We start from the raw sequence: 15,765 nt of genomic DNA on the forward strand, positions 1-15,765 counted from the left end.
CCATTTATGACACGTATCGCTGTTCTTTGTGGACGTGAGTTTTAGATCTAGTGCCGGTTTTCAAGAAGGCAGACTGGCCACCACAATTACAAATACAGGAGGAAGTTTTAGTGTCATTTAGTGCTCTTCGTCCTTCACATTTAGGGTGTCCGGAGCCAAATTGAGAAGCTCCAGTCTGGCGGATTTCCACGCCCTTTGAAGGAAGCTATTCCCCGTCTATTGTCCTTGGTAATAAACTTGCTGCTTCCCTCGTTCAAGTTCTCTGAGCTCAAGACTGCTACCTTGAATCTTTATCTGTTGAATCCTCCACCGTTTTCGGAGTCAGAGGAGGCGAGTATTTTTTTCTCCCTCTTTTCTTTTTTTTTTTCTTCTGTCAGTGTTTCAGCTGCACAAAGGAAGTATATGATAACAACACGTTTAATTTAATTCAAAATAAAGACATCAATACGTTTCCACGATGAAGATATTTCTTTAAAGAGAATTGGCCGAAGTAAAAAAACTGTCCTTCCGGGCTTTACTGAACATGTGACAGTGTCCTTCCCAGAAATCGATCATTTATCCTACCGAGGAGAGATGGTGTGCCATTTTCTCCAGCTCGTTAGTTCAACATGCTGCTGACTCAATTTTCCAGTTGCCTGATTTATACCAGAAACCTCAACTTACAAAATGATATCCAACTATCTTGATCAATAACAGGTAATAACCATTTATATGTGTATATATAAACACGTATTATCAAAAATAAATGAAGAACAAAACAAAAAACAAAAACAAACAGTTATACTCGGTCTAAAGATGATATTTTCCACTGAAAGCTCAGCTCTGAAGTGGAATGTGGATGAGAAACAGTCTCCGTGGCTTGTGATATTTAAATTTACTGAGTGGAAAATTAAGAGGCTCATGATATATAAATACACGATAGACTGTAACCTTCCTTAATACACTGTGATGCAGATCTGATTTGAACCGAAGGAAGATCAAGAACATTGTCCAAAAGCTCATAAAAGCCCCAAGCTTTAATAATAATAATAAAACCATTGCAACGCGAAGTTAAAGCTTGGCATTTTTGTTCTGAGTGCAGGATTTGCGGTGCATTAAAGTGAGTAAATAAGTGAGACTGAGCGGCCTGCTGTACAAAAGATAACGTGACTTGTGTCAGTTTACTCATAAAAATACACACTCCCTTTGATTGATAGAGAAAAGTATATTGTACATATAAAGTGTCAACTATTTCCCTGTGTGACTCTAAAATCACTATTGCGTTATGCTAAAGCATTTTATTCAAAGCAAATAAGCTATCTATAATAATTTGCATTTAAGGAGCATGATTTAAAAAAAGAATGTGTCCTACTTATTTTTAAATAATTTTCATTTTTTTGTGAGAATACCCACGTCATAACTCATCAATCTCACCAAAAGCTGCAGAGAAAAAAAACAAACAAACAAGAAAACCCCCTGAATGTGACCAGTTTAGTCAAGCAACAGTGTGGTTCCTGCTCGTCTGGCGGCTCTGAGCGTTTGCATTCACGAGAAGTCACCACTAGATGGCACTCTCACTTAAGGAGAGAAAGGTCTCAACATGCTAAAACTGAAACCTCATCCTCAAAGTTCTGCTTTTCTTTATCAATAACATTTACATTGCCGATCAAAGTAACCAAGCAACTTATTAAAGTTTGTATAAGTTTATGTTATTGTTGTTGAACATAACATTCAGCTTGTTCTTACAGACTCAAATAAAAGTCCAGTCTCAGTGCCAGGATTATTTACCCTCTTTAATCTCTTGGTTACAGTTTTGGAGCCAGACGCAGAAAACTGGTCCGTGATATAACAGAAGTGATTACCCTAAATATCGCTTAAAGTCATTATGATCAAAACTGTGTCCTCTTTGAACAGTTAGGGCATATGCTCTGGGTAATAATCTCATAACAACTAGAACCTAGAGTCACTCATTAACATTCAAATCTCTTAAGTATCTTTTATTTATTTTCATTTTTTACAACTGAGAAAAGCAGCTTTTTACAACATAGATGTTCTGTTCTCCTTCAGAGACACATTTTGCTGTATTTCTTTTAAAATTTCTAAATAAAGATGTATGATTTTTGCTGTTCTTCTTCTTTTTATGTAGTTTTTCTTATTTTCAACTTCTGGGGACTGGAGCTGATTTGATCAACCATGATCACCATTTTTGTTTAAGTAGGCCCTACCTCCTTTTTAAAAAAACCTATTGTGACTTGAACCTCCTTTAGCATTTTCACGCATTGCCTTTGGTGGCTCTGTGCAAGTTCTTGAATCTGAACTAAACAAATGTATGCAGCTGTCACATTAGTTCACGGACAGATTTTGTAATATAACTTGAATTCATGTTTTTCAGGAAACTATAAGCAACGCAAATACTATCGTTTCACATTTCATCCACTATGGCTCTCTTTGGGGGTCCTCTTGGTTCCCCCATGGTCCCTCTGTTGAGTCTCTCCCACAAAGCATCATAATACAGCAAAATGGAAACATACAATCTGTAGCTGGACTGAACCGGTTTCTGGTGGTTAAAGCTCCTTTTATGAGCACATGTGTTCAACCCCAGTAATCGGAAATTAAACTTATTCTCTGGTATTATTAGAGTTTTTTTTGATCTTCACCATGTTTCATCGTATCAGTGACCACAGGTTCCTAACTTGTGTCTCAAGGATCACGGCTTTGTTCAGTTTGTGGTACCGAGTTTCCACCGTGAGTTGACTTATATTGTCTTTCCAGAGCATTTGAATAGAATAAGCTTTATTGGCCAAGTATGAACATGCCAGACAGGGAATTTGACTCTGGTTGTTTCAATCACTGAACCCAGATTTAAAAAGTTGCAAACAGAAAATAGACAAATGGCTCTTATTAACATATACACAATTTAAAAAAAGTGAAAGGTGTGGCAGTATGAGGTAGTCATGGTTATTGAAAGGTGCATTGTTACAGCATATGATTGTGGTTATTATTATTTTTATTGCATAGTGGTTGATTACTCTGAGACTCTATGAGTGATGAGAGTTCATCAGAGCAACAGCTTGGGGGAAGAAACTGTCTCTGAGTCTGGAGGTTTTGGCTACAGAGCTCTGTAGTGCCGTCCAGAGGGGAGGAGTTCAAACAGACTGTCCTGGGTGTGAGGGGTCTGCAGAGATGTTACCTGCCCGTTTCCTGGTACTGGACCGGTACAGATCCTGGATAGGTGGGATGATAGTCCCAATTATCCTCTCTGCAGACCTAATTGTCCATTGCAGTCTGTGGCTGTCTAGTTTGGTGGCGTTCCAAACCAGACAGTGATGGAAGTGTAACTACAAACGCATGGAGTGCTGCTGGGTGTATAAAAAGTATACTTCAGGTGCTCTTCGGGATCCAAAAGATTCAAAAGATTGAAAAACCGAGGCACTCAAGAAGTTAGAAAAATATAAAAAGCCTTTATTAAATCATGGCTTAGAAAAAGTTAAAATGCCAACATGTTTCGGCCATGTAGGCCTTCTTCAAGGCAGATAACAAAGACAGAGGGGTCTCCTTCAGGCATCTCTTTAAACACAGGTAAGAAGTCACATGATCAGAGCTCAGGTAAGCAGTCACATGGTCAACTCAGGTGGTATCTATTAACCTAGTAGGAACAAACAGGCACACCAATCAGATGCAGATGAGACCAAACAACCAATCAGCATAAGTAGCAAAGAAAATAACAAACAGCAATACGAACAGTAATAATACAAAAGACAATCAAAAAAGAAATTATAAAGTAACACTTTTCAAATGCTTTGAAGGCGAAAGAAAACCTCCCAAATGTTTCAAAGCAGGAAAATGGACCAAATTAGAAAAATGTTTCAAGGAAATCTTCTAAAGTTTTTAATCATCTAAAAGTAGACAAAATATTTCAAAATAACAAACCAAAAATATATAGGAGGACTAATTAATCAAACAAAAGATAAACTATATGTTATATTAAACAGGGAGCCCCAACACTTACAAAAAAGGTGAGAAGTCCAGTTCACCATTCAGACCTGGGTAATGGGTAGCTTTCAATCTGTAGATCCAGAATGATTCTCTCTGTAAGAGCCTTTTTAATCTGTCTCCACCCCTCATTGAATTTTCTATATGCTCTATGCCAGATACCTTTAAAGAGTCACAGCTACCATGGTTAGCTTCTTTATAATGTACTGCCATAGTACATTATAGTGATGGAAGTGTTTTTGATTGTTTAAGAAATTATCTAATGTCAAATCAAGAATATTACACTTTTCTTCTTATCTTTCTCTAAATGCTAAACTGTACATGATTTTGCATATTAAGAGCAAAAGAAAAACACATGCATGTGTGTAAATGTAAATAATTGAAAAGAAGCTAATAAGGGAAAATGTGAAAGTTAGTACCTTAGATCTAGACTGTTAGCAATGACATATACCATAGGTTAATGTTTATTTATTCATTTGGTGTAAATTTAACCATATTATCAAGTATATTAATCATCAGGAGTTTGTTCTATACATACAGTACAGACCAAAAGTTTGGACACACCTTCTCGTTCAAACAAATGGTGATAGTGTGTCCAAACTTTTGGTCTGTACTGTACATGAGACATTTACAGATTTAGTGAATATAGATGTTGCAGTTCACACATCAACAGGTTTCCTTGTCATTCATAACAAATTCCGAGCTACTGCTCATAAATGGTTAACAGCGATATCCACATCTGCCTGCCCTGCAATTACATATCAGCTAAACTCAGCTGCAAACAAACAAAAACTGATATTTGGATGTTGTTATTTTGGCACTTTTCACATTTGTCCGTACTTTTCTCCTTCGTGATCTCAAGCTTTAACAAAACTATTGTCTAATAGCCTCCTGGTTTTTGCCTGTTGCTTGTTTTAATCCTCAGAGCTAGACCGAGGTTCATGCTTTGCACATCTTGATATTCTGAGGTTGGAGATGCACGTTTTCACACATAGTTTTACACAGAAAAATTAACAAATCAATCAGAAAAAACTAATATTTGTATACCTACCAGTATTTGAATGTAGTTGACCATGTTCATTCATCTGAGCGCGTTATTCTCAAAGAAAAATAGGATACTAAGTGACATTGGTCTTTATTTTACGTTTGACTGAATTGGGGCAGCTTTGCTTGTGTAGATTTAACTGAATGTTTGCAAAAGATCATGTCTCTTCAACAGCGGTCTTCAGTCCTGGTCCTCTGGATCCTATATGTTTTAGATGTTTCCTTGCATCAACAGTCCTGATTCTATTTTAATGGCCATCACCAGCATGTCATAAGGGTCTGCACAAGTCTGTTTATGACACAGTCTTTTCTATTAGGGTGCTGAAACATCTCATACATGCAGGACAAGGGATCATGATGACCACCACTCTTCAGTATAAATTACATCAACCATTATCTGTTACAACTACCCAAATAAAGTGAATCTGTGTGTTTGAAGACTTCTCAGCATGGAACATGTCTGCACTGTCTGTAAAGCTTGGATTCAAACTCCCAAGCATTTAGCCGGTGGTGTGTTGAGTTTGATTATTGCAAATTAAAAAAAATAATTAAAGAATCTTGGTGTTGGTTGGTGTTTATGTTACCAGTGAGCGAGGCATCAGTAACAGGGTGTACAGGGTTCATCAGACCTGATGAAGATAGTGGTTATCAGCTTCATCAGAATTGACACAAAATATATTTTTAAACCCAAATTATGGAGTAGAAACGGCACAAAAAAACAGAAAATAGACCCAGTAGGATTACTGTGTGTTCTTGGAAGGGAATAAATCCATATTTGAAGTAGCTGAAGTGCAATTGATAGGTGCCTTTTAGATGGCAACAACTACTGCTTCTCTGCAGTTCCTGTAGTTCTATTACTGACCACTAGAGGGACACTGATTCCATCAAAATCACGAGAGTGAATACCAAAGTCTCTGGTGTGTTATTCGTATAGTCCTGGCTAACATGGAAAGCATTTCAGAATATTTTTGTCCCACACATATATAGAAGGGCATTTTTGACGGTCAGGTTTCTCAGCCCTCAATGACCTGCATGCTGCGTGTCCATTCTCAGTTTCACCAGGCTGCCTCCCCTTTCAACCCAACTGCAATTTTGTTGTTAATTGATACACAGGGCATGTATATAATTGTAAAACAAATGTAAAAATACCCCCAGAGAAAAATAATGGTGACTTTTTCATGACTTCTCAGTCGCAACTGTTTCTTTCCTGTAGTCTTCCCTGTTTCTCTAAGGCCACTACCCCACTCAGTGTGATGCTGCATTTTCATACAGATCTTACAAGTGTGATGGATATTCAGTCACATCTCTTCATGACAGTTTTAAAGCTCAGTTTCAGCTTTAGGATAGTGAGAACTTACTTTTGCATGACTGATATATGCTATATAATCAGTCTTCCGTATTTGTGCTTTTGTGGCTTTATATTTTTTTACAGTCATATATGCATGCTACTAAACAAACTGTGAAGTTACATCACCAAATAGATATCTTCTTCTTGTTACTGTTGTCACCTTAAAGCCATTTCTTTTATATTCCCATTGCTAATTTATGCTAATGAATGTATATTCTTAATAAATAAATTAAGTTAAAAGGTTTTTTTGGGGGGGGGGAATTGAAAGCTTTTCAGTTTCCGTCCATGTATCACCAACAGACAACTTTGTCATCTAAGTGAGGATGGTTTACAAACCATGCCATTAGTGTGCATGTCTTTAATTTTGAGACAAACTTGACCACATACGTCCCTTAAGCAAACACTATGGTACTGTGAGGATTTAACCAGAATCTTGGTGGCTGAGGGCGACTAACCAATGAAGTAAATTATACCGTGTAACCTTTCATTAGCTCCATTGCTTTCTGCTCTATGACGACGGCGCCATCAGATTGTGACAGTTATACTCTGTTTTCAGAGTTCAAAACAAGTCAGTTGCATCAATCAGTCTCCCAAAGCCCGAGAGCCAAAACAAGTCATCCACAGAAGGGACGTTTAAGTGGATGACGTGGAAGAGTTACTGAAATATCCCTCACTAAAGTGGAGTTGGATGATATGAAACAAGTGTTTTTCTTTCCTAAAACTCTTCACTTAGGAAAGAAAATTATAATGAGTCTGTACTGGCATTAAGAAATAATACATTCCTCTCATGTACTGGCTTAAGATCTTAAAGATTACTGGATGCATTCAACAATAAAAACAAGTCAAGATTGAGGATACCACAAGTGAAACAACTGTTGCTTTTGTTTCAACTGGCAGAACAAGAAAAAGGGAAAAGTGAAGAGCCAGCTGAAATGGTAATTACGGTATGAGATGAAACCAGGAGCAGATGAGGAGCTACAACCATGTGATAGTGTTCTCCATGTTGTTTGTGCTTAATTCTTATGTACACATAAGTACATGAGTATTTCAAAATCAATTTGCTTCTTATTTTTATATCTCCTGCTTTCTGAAACACTAGATTAATCTGCTGCAAATTTAATCCAGTATATGATCGTATTACATCTGAAATTAATTTCAGAAGCTCGTAAAAGAACAACATACGTTGTTCTTTTATGTGGCTGAATTTAATGTTATTTATAATTAAAAAAGGGAAAAAAAGAAAATCTGCTCGCTTGTAAAATGATGAGTGTAGCTTTTTTCAGGACTGTAGTTTTGTCCAAATGTCATAAATTGTTATCATGCCCGGTTTTAAAACACAAAAACATGAACACTCCTTAAAACTATAATGAGCATACAATTGTGTCAGAATTTGCCATTAACAGATCCTGAAACAGGGCCGTACTACAATCATTGTAAACCATATTTGTGTCTGAAGCTCTTGAATTGCATGAGTCACGTCAAAATAACTAGGACTGCTGCCATACACACAAATGCAATCTTTAAATAGTCCCAAAGGTCAGGGGAGACACAAATCAGGACATCAGGTACACAGCAACCTGCATGATAGATGTCAATGACCGTAATTACTGTTAAGACCTGCAGGAGGCGCCAGAGGACGGTCGGAGGACTGTGACGGAGCCTTTATAGTCTTTTCACATGGAGAAATATGAGTCTCTGCTTGGATGTTATCTTCATATGCCGGGTTAGTTTGTCGGATGCAGGAGCTCGTACCTCACTAATAAAAAGCCAAACTATTATGCTGCTGATAAAGGACTTGAAACGGAAACAGAAAGAGGAGGGATGTTACCGTTATGAGGGTCTGTCCATAAAAGACCTATGAATAAATACAATTTGCCTTAAATTGGAGATATTATCAGAAATAATAATAAATAGAAACAAAAGAATGTAACGAAAATAATAATTTGCGCGCAAATTTCTTCTGATATGATAGTATAGAGTTAAAGAAATTAATCCTTATGAGCCGTTTAAGTTATAAGTGACAGGCTTTTATAAGTACTATTAATAATGTTTTATTAATGACATATATATATATATATATATATATATATATATATATATATATATATATATATATATATATATATATATATACTTATATTTATATATCGAAGACGTTTTCAATAAAAATGCATAATAATGTGCGTATTATCTCTGCATTGTAATGTGTCTTTAGCTACAAGATGAGGATGCAAGTCTAAAAGAAGAAAAAAAAAACACCCAAACTGGGCAGACAGAAAAAAAACCCATCAAAAGGGTGCAACAACTGATATGTAATTTTGTTAATCCCATTTTCATATTGTTCATCTTAGTCTTTCTGAACCTTGAGTTAATCACAAAGATTGTGCAAAAATAAAAGAAAAAGGGTTACTAAGTAATGTAACAACAATTACGAAGGGGGAGGGGGAACAGAAGAGGCGAACAATAGAGAATCAAAGCATAATAATATTCCTAAATGAAGAGGGAAATGCTGCTCCGCTCATTTTATTAATCAGACTGTCAATTTCACCCAAGAGGCCAAACCCAAGAGCAATCTGAAACAGACTCAGAGATCAACCCAGGGACAAGCAACTCGCTCTTCACTTCTCTCTTCCTCTCCACTTGGATATTATTCGTCTGACCGAAGGCCGCCTCCATCATCAAGTGACAGCCCTCTCCTATTTATTTGCTTATAAACCTGTTACAATAAATGATCATTGGAGCAACGTCAGCCTAGCATTTTAACAACGAAGAGCGAGCACTTTTGATGAATGACATTTTTGCTGCTGTGGGGAGGATGCAGGGCTCGTTTTGAGCGGTCGCTCCTCGGTTGCATTCAAATTCTTCCGTTTTTGCGTATAAAAAGGTTTAGAGACGGTTATTTACAAACAGTTGCTGAGTTGCATGCGGATTTAGCTCTGACACAACTCACCGGAGCTGCATCAGCCCCCTGGACAAGTGTCGTGTCTTTTTTTTTTCCTTTCCCCCTTTCCTTTTTTTCGTCTTGGCTTAATGATGGAGAGGATAAGAAAAGAGATGATACTGATGGAGAGAGGTCTACACAGCCCCGTCGCGGGGAAGAGACTGTCAGACGCGCCGGGGAATTCAGTTCTGGAGGCCCTGGAAAACTCTCAGCATGGCGGACGGCTGAGCCCGAGAATTACTTCGGCTTCTATCCATGGAAATCTAGGGGACATCCCGACGAAGAGCAAATTTGAAATTGACAGCCTCTTCGGTTCTCACCACAACAGTGAAAATACCTCCTCGGCGGAAATTTCTTCGTCGGAAAGCAGGAAGAAAATGAGTCTTTATTCTGAAGTTTCGCAAGAATCAGACATTAACAGCGATGTGGAGGTGGGATGCCCTGCGCATCGCTCCCCGAGCCAGCACAAGGAAAACAACAAAAGTAAGATTTCCATTCTTCCCATATCACTGCTACTTTTATCTGTGGTTAAATTTCAATGGATTTATTATTATTCTTAACATGATATATCCCTAATTCATATGAAAAAACAATACAAATGTATAAATGATAATTATCAACGAATGTCATTATTATTTTATCATAATATTCACAATTGATATCATTAACAATTATAAATGTAGTTTAAAAAAATATCTGAATTTTTAGCCCTTTCTCAAATCTTACTTTAATCGTTTTTACCTTTAAGTTTTCAACAGCACAGTATAAGCACAGAGTGTGATTGATTTCAATAAATGTGTTGATATATTTTTCAGGTTTTTCAGACAGTAATTCTGGATCCTCGAACTCCTCGAACTCCCTGGCGAATATGAACGGAAATTCAGCGGGATCGAACAATTCAAACAGCGACCAAGTCAGAAGGTATCGGACCGCTTTCACCCGAGAACAAATAGGAAGACTGGAAAAGGAGTTTTACAGGGAAAATTACGTTTCGAGACCGAGGAGATGCGAATTGGCCGCCGCGCTAAATCTGCCCGAAACGACGATTAAGGTAAAATGTAAATGACGTCTTTGGTCTGAATGTGTTTGTGTGCAGAGAGACATTAAATACAAATCAAAAAATATACTAAGAAAAAATCCAGTTAACGGAATATTATATAAATATGAGGTCGTGCTTTATTTAATCGTGCTTTTATAATGTAACAGTTGTTAATATTTTTTATTTGAAACGAAAAATAACGCATTTTCTGGTGACCAAAACGGACAAGCTATTAATCAATTCTACAGTTGTGTATACAATTAACACATAACACAGTCTTTTTTAAGAAAAATAAAAAATATATGTAAAGGCAAAATATTATTTTAAAGTTATAGGTGGATTTTATTTCGTGCAGTTTATTTCCATTTAGTATTATAAGACTACTTCATGAAATTCTTGTCTTGCTTCATGGTTTGGAAATGTGTCCCTTAAAAACAAAAATTGTTTAAACCAAATCGTGAAATGGTCGAGCAAGCTGATTGGTGAGTCTCAGCTTCATCCCAAATCCCTGTATACTAAACAGTTACAGAGGATAGCTGGATATTTTAAAAGACAACTCCCACCCTCTTAAAGGTGAGTTTCAGCTGCTCCATCAGGTCGGAGGTTCAGGGTACCTGCTTGCAAAACCAAACGCTACAAAAGCAGCTTTGTACCAGCAGCCATCAGTGCTATTAATAAGTGAGAGAAACTGCAACATAACTTTGTATTTATGTTTTGTATTGTTTCCTTTATCTTGTTTTTATGAAAATGCACAGTTTTTTTGTCACCCTAACCCTAACCCTTTGGCTTGGTCTGAATAAGATGTGCAATATCTGCCAATCTACTTCACAACACTCCACCTGCTTTTCTGCACTGTTTAACTGTATATACTGTTCATATCCTGTGTTTATACATATTTTATACGTATCTTTTTGTATTTTTTATATATTTTTTATTTCTGACTTTTCAGTCTTTTTACCCCTCCCCTATATGTGTGTACTGCTGACGACAAATAAGTTTCCCCATGAGGAGAAAATAAAGGATATCTTATCTTATCTTATATTTTAGTGTTTTTATCTACTGATGTTTTAACTTATCTTGCTTCTTATCTTGGGGCCGTCCTTTTTGTTCTTTGTTCTTTTAGCCAAAGCATTTGTCACTTTATCTGGTCCTGTGTTGTTGAGTGTATGGTTTTGGATTGTATGAGGAACACATTCACTGTAAACCAAATTTACCAAAGGGTACAATAAATAAATCTAATCTAATCTAATCTAATCTAATTCCAGAAACGCTTTTAAAAAATCAGCATCAATACAGGCATGTGTGTGTGTGTCTCTCGCGCACACGCCGAGCCACACTCACATTTCAGAGGGCAAAATGTGGTGCTTATAATAAAAACAACATGGCAGCTTCAATATGGGCCTTGTTTTTTGACTGTGTGTGCAGGTGTGGTTCCAGAACAGGCGGATGAAGGATAAACGGCAGCGCTTGGCGATGTCGTGGCCCCACCCGGCCGACCCCAGCTTCTACACCTACATGATGACGCACGCCGCGGCCACGGGCAGCCTGCCGTACCCGTTCCACTCGCACATGCCGCTGCACTACTACCCGCACGTCGCGGCGGCCGCGGCCGCCACCGGCGCCGCCGCCGCCTCGTCGCCCTTCGCCACGTCCATCCGGCCGCTCGACACGTTCCGCGCGCTGTCGCACCCGTACTCGCGGCCGGAGCTGCTGTGCAGCTTCAGACACCCGGGACTCTACCAGTCGCCCGCCGGCCTGAACAGCTCGGTGGCCGCGGCGGCCGCGGCGGCGGCGGCGGCCGTGAGCGGGGCCCCGGCCCCCGGGGGCCTCTCGGGGGGCCCCCCGGGGCCCTGTTCGTGCCTCAGCTGCCACAGCAGCCAGGCGGCCAGCGCGCTGCAGGGCTCCCGGAGCTCCAGCGCGGACTTCACATGCACAGCCGCCTCGCAGAGGTCCGAGAGTGGATTTCTGCCGTACTCCGCCGCGGTGCTCAGCAAGACCTCCGTCCCTTCACCAGACCAGCGAGAGGAGGCTTCGCTTAACAGATAACTCATCATGTATAGCCAACACGACCCCTTTCCCCCCCTCCTTTTTTCCTATTTCACTCTTTTAGGGGGGATATAGGCCTTGTTTGAAATATCACACTCGGGTAAAGCCTGAATTATGGTTCCGCGTTAAATGAACGCACGTAGCCTACGGCGTAGGCTACGTGCGTTCATTTAACGCGGAACCATAATTCAGGCTTAAAACGTTTGGGAGCGTTGAAAACACACGCCAAGATTTTCCAAATTTTGAAACTCATAAACAACTTTTCTAAAAGGCCCGTTGTCCCTGTGTTGTGCCAGTACCAATTTTATTTACTGTGCTGCGTTACTGTGTTTTGGAAAAAAAAAGGTCTATTTGTTTATCCTGTCTCCCAACTCAAGAATACGTTTTTTTTATTATTATAATTTCCTCAAATGAAAGCAAAGACTGTAAGCGAGTTACATTCCACATTCAGCCTTGACTATCCTTTAGGTGCAAACGTGGACTAATTATAGTATCTAAATTTAGAGAGCAGAAGGTCTGCTTTTTGCTCAGCAGCATATCTTTCTTCACTATAGGCCTAATAGACTGAGATTTTGGCAGCAATAGCTTCCCCAACACCCAGTCTCTGCTCTGTGGGGACATCCCTAATCAGCTAGAAGGTGCATATCATTTTTCGCTGCGTCTTTTGTGTCAATTTTTATGTTAATAATGAGAGGATCATGACAAAAATTGCCAATCATGTACCTAGATGGAGCTCCTTTTGAATACATGGCTGTAAGGAAAGTTCCTCGTTTTGAGACCCGCTGTCAAGTGCTAACAACCCGCGGAGGGAAGTCATTAGACATACAAAAGACCTGGAACAAAGCGACAGTCCTGGCACACGGAATACACTGTATGAGGATAGCTGCCTGACACTTGGTCGGTTTAAAGTATTACATACAAAGTATTCTTGCAAGAGCGGCGGGATATTTTTCACTCTGATAATGGGGAATACTTCGGTTCACACAGCAGCCCCTATTTTATTTACATTTGCTGGACCTCATTATATCAATCCAGTATTTTCATAGGTATGTAATCCCTGCAGGACCTCTTCACTCTGCACACGCAGTGACGGGACTGGGCAAGGCGAAAGTTCAGACTAAATAGCCATGGCTTCACAATCTGTCTGCGCCTGTAAAAATGGCTATGTGCATCTTAATCGTCCCTGCTGGGACAAATATGTTAGATTATAAAACATGTGAACTGTAGAGAGAGAGAGAGAGAGAGAGAGAGAGAAAAGAAAACACTTAAAAAGTTAAATGTTTTGCAGATCATAGTCCTACTGAAATTAATTATTGATCTGGAACATCCACCATGAAATGTAAATGGTAGGCAATTTTTTTCAAATACATTTTTTCTTGTTTATTTTGTGTGACTTGCTGAATGTTTTATTTTATTATTATTTTATTAAATGTTCAAACACTGGATGTAAACACCAAAAGGACCTTTCATAGCCTGTCAGTTGGCTTGTAAATTCATCAACACTACAAATTCCTGAACTGTTTTTTTCGTGCAAAATTGAGACTTACTCAGAGATGGAGGACATTTCTGCAAAGTATACTCAAAAGAGGCTTTAAAAGGCTGAAATTGAAGGCACTGAAACTCAACGTCGTCAGCCTTTGTCCCTTGGGTCTATGTTTTATCTCTATATCTCTGTATTTAAAATATCAATGACTGTATGAATTTAAAAAATTTTAACTTGGAAAAATGTGCAATATGAAATGTAAATCATGTTATTTATTGATCGTGTTTGTTCTTGGAAAATAAATTTAAAAAAATCTTGACACAGTTACGCTTCTTTACACAAAAGACACAGATATTGTTGGCTAAATAAATGCAACGTAACTCGTGCGTGAACGGAATTTGCGATGACGTCCCACAGAAAGCGAATCTGTGAGCAGGATTTTTAATTCCCGGATCAAAATAAAAGTAAACATTATATCCTCAGCGTCGGTGAAGACATCTAGGTTTATTTAGATGCCGTGGCATCGCGTGTGTAGAGGGCCTGCAATGGCACATTAATTAAAAATATGTGAAAAGCTACAGGGAATATGAGGCGCGCCATCACGGGTCATTTCGGCCCTATAATTTACCATTATTTCTAGATTACCTCTAAATGATACAAGCTGATACTGTCGTTAATTGCACTTGGTTAAAATACAACCTCAGCCAGAATGTCCCCGGGGGACTTTAGGATAAGTTGCTTTTTTGAACGTCCCCATTAAAGAAATAGGATTAGGGGAGCAAATATGGGCGTGATATATCACCAGGTTTCCTTGCTCTTTACTAAAGAGAGGGTTGCGACCCACACAACAAAGGCATTGAGATGGATGAAGGCGAAAAAGGGAAAAGACAGAGGCCAGAAAAACACTGCCCACAATAAGACGATTAGTTTTGTACCCAATGTGCAGGACAGGAAAAAAAAAAAAAAAAGAGAAAGGATTCATCATACTGCAGAAGACTGTCTGTCACCTTCAGTGAATGGTTTTTGACAAGAAAATAAATCTTTGGGTTGTTTAATATATTTTATATTTTCTTTATTTCTGTGCTAATAGAAAAAACAAATTAAATGTCCAGCAGCGAGATAGAAATGCGGAGATCGATGATCCTGCCCCTACTGTCCAATCACCCCTATTTAATTGACTGTATTTTCAGGGTAATTGAACTGCTTGTTGTAAATTGAGGATTTTATAGAAACGACATGAAAACTACATTTACTGACATTCATCGCATCTTTGACATTGATTATCTGATCAGCGCCGTGTCATGCTAACCTCCAATTCTTCATTACACACTGTTTATGAGCTGTTACGGAGCAACTTGCTTGTTCCAGAGTGATTGATTGCCTTATTAACGCGTGTTCTTGTAAGTGTGACCGGACTGATTACGATGCATATGTTTAGAATAATGTTTCATTTAGCTGACTGCGAGTAATGCAGGGTGACAGCTGCTGCGGGAGGACAAAAAAACCTAAACTACAGGGAGCAAGCGGGGCCAAAACGCATTTAAGGTGGAACGAAGAGACGGCGCGCATCAGACCGCTGCGGTCAAACGCGGCCGCTCAGCACCGGATGAGGGACTGGCAGCTCAGCGAGGTCTTCAGTGATCCAGCTGGGGACTGGAACACAACAGCATTGGAAATTTAACATCTTGCTATATGTTTTAAAGGCATAAAGCAAGAATCCACACATCACACATCCTGAAACATATTGTCACACATCTGACTGTTGCAGCACAAGCGATGAACCAGCTGTTATTCCACAATACTGAAGTCAAAACTAAAAGGAAATTACTGAAGTCAAAACTCCCATACGCTGGCATGATGTTGTCAAAAGAATAAGAAAACAAACAAATAAA

The 15,765-nt window shown here is 38.9% G+C and overlaps 1 protein-coding gene across 1 annotated transcript; it reads left to right on the top strand.

The window, feature by feature from the left end:
* Window positions 1–9,394: 9,394 nt before the first annotated feature.
* On the top strand, window positions 9,395–12,390 carry evx2 (even-skipped homeobox 2). Its single transcript, XM_061724461.1, has 3 exons — window positions 9,395–9,788; window positions 10,121–10,356; window positions 11,770–12,390. Exons 1-3 carry the CDS (start codon window positions 9,395–9,397, stop codon window positions 12,388–12,390), a joined length of 1,251 nt encoding a protein of 416 aa, XP_061580445.1.
* The last annotated feature ends 3,375 nt before the right edge of the window (window positions 12,391–15,765 follow it).

This window comes from Cololabis saira, chromosome 6, assembly GCF_033807715.1.
Source record: "Cololabis saira isolate AMF1-May2022 chromosome 6, fColSai1.1, whole genome shotgun sequence".
Lineage (NCBI taxonomy): Eukaryota > Metazoa > Chordata > Actinopteri > Beloniformes > Belonidae > Cololabis > Cololabis saira.

Coding starts and splice junctions, on each gene's coding strand:
- evx2 (XM_061724461.1), top strand. CDS start 9,395: ATGATGGAGAGGATAAGAAAAGAGATGATACTGATGGAGAGAGGTCTA. Junction 9,789..10,120: donor GCACAAGGAAAACAACAAAA/GTAAGATTTCCA, acceptor TATATTTTTCAG/GTTTTTCAGACAGTAATTCT. Junction 10,357..11,769: donor TGCCCGAAACGACGATTAAG/GTAAAATGTAAA, acceptor CTGTGTGTGCAG/GTGTGGTTCCAGAACAGGCG.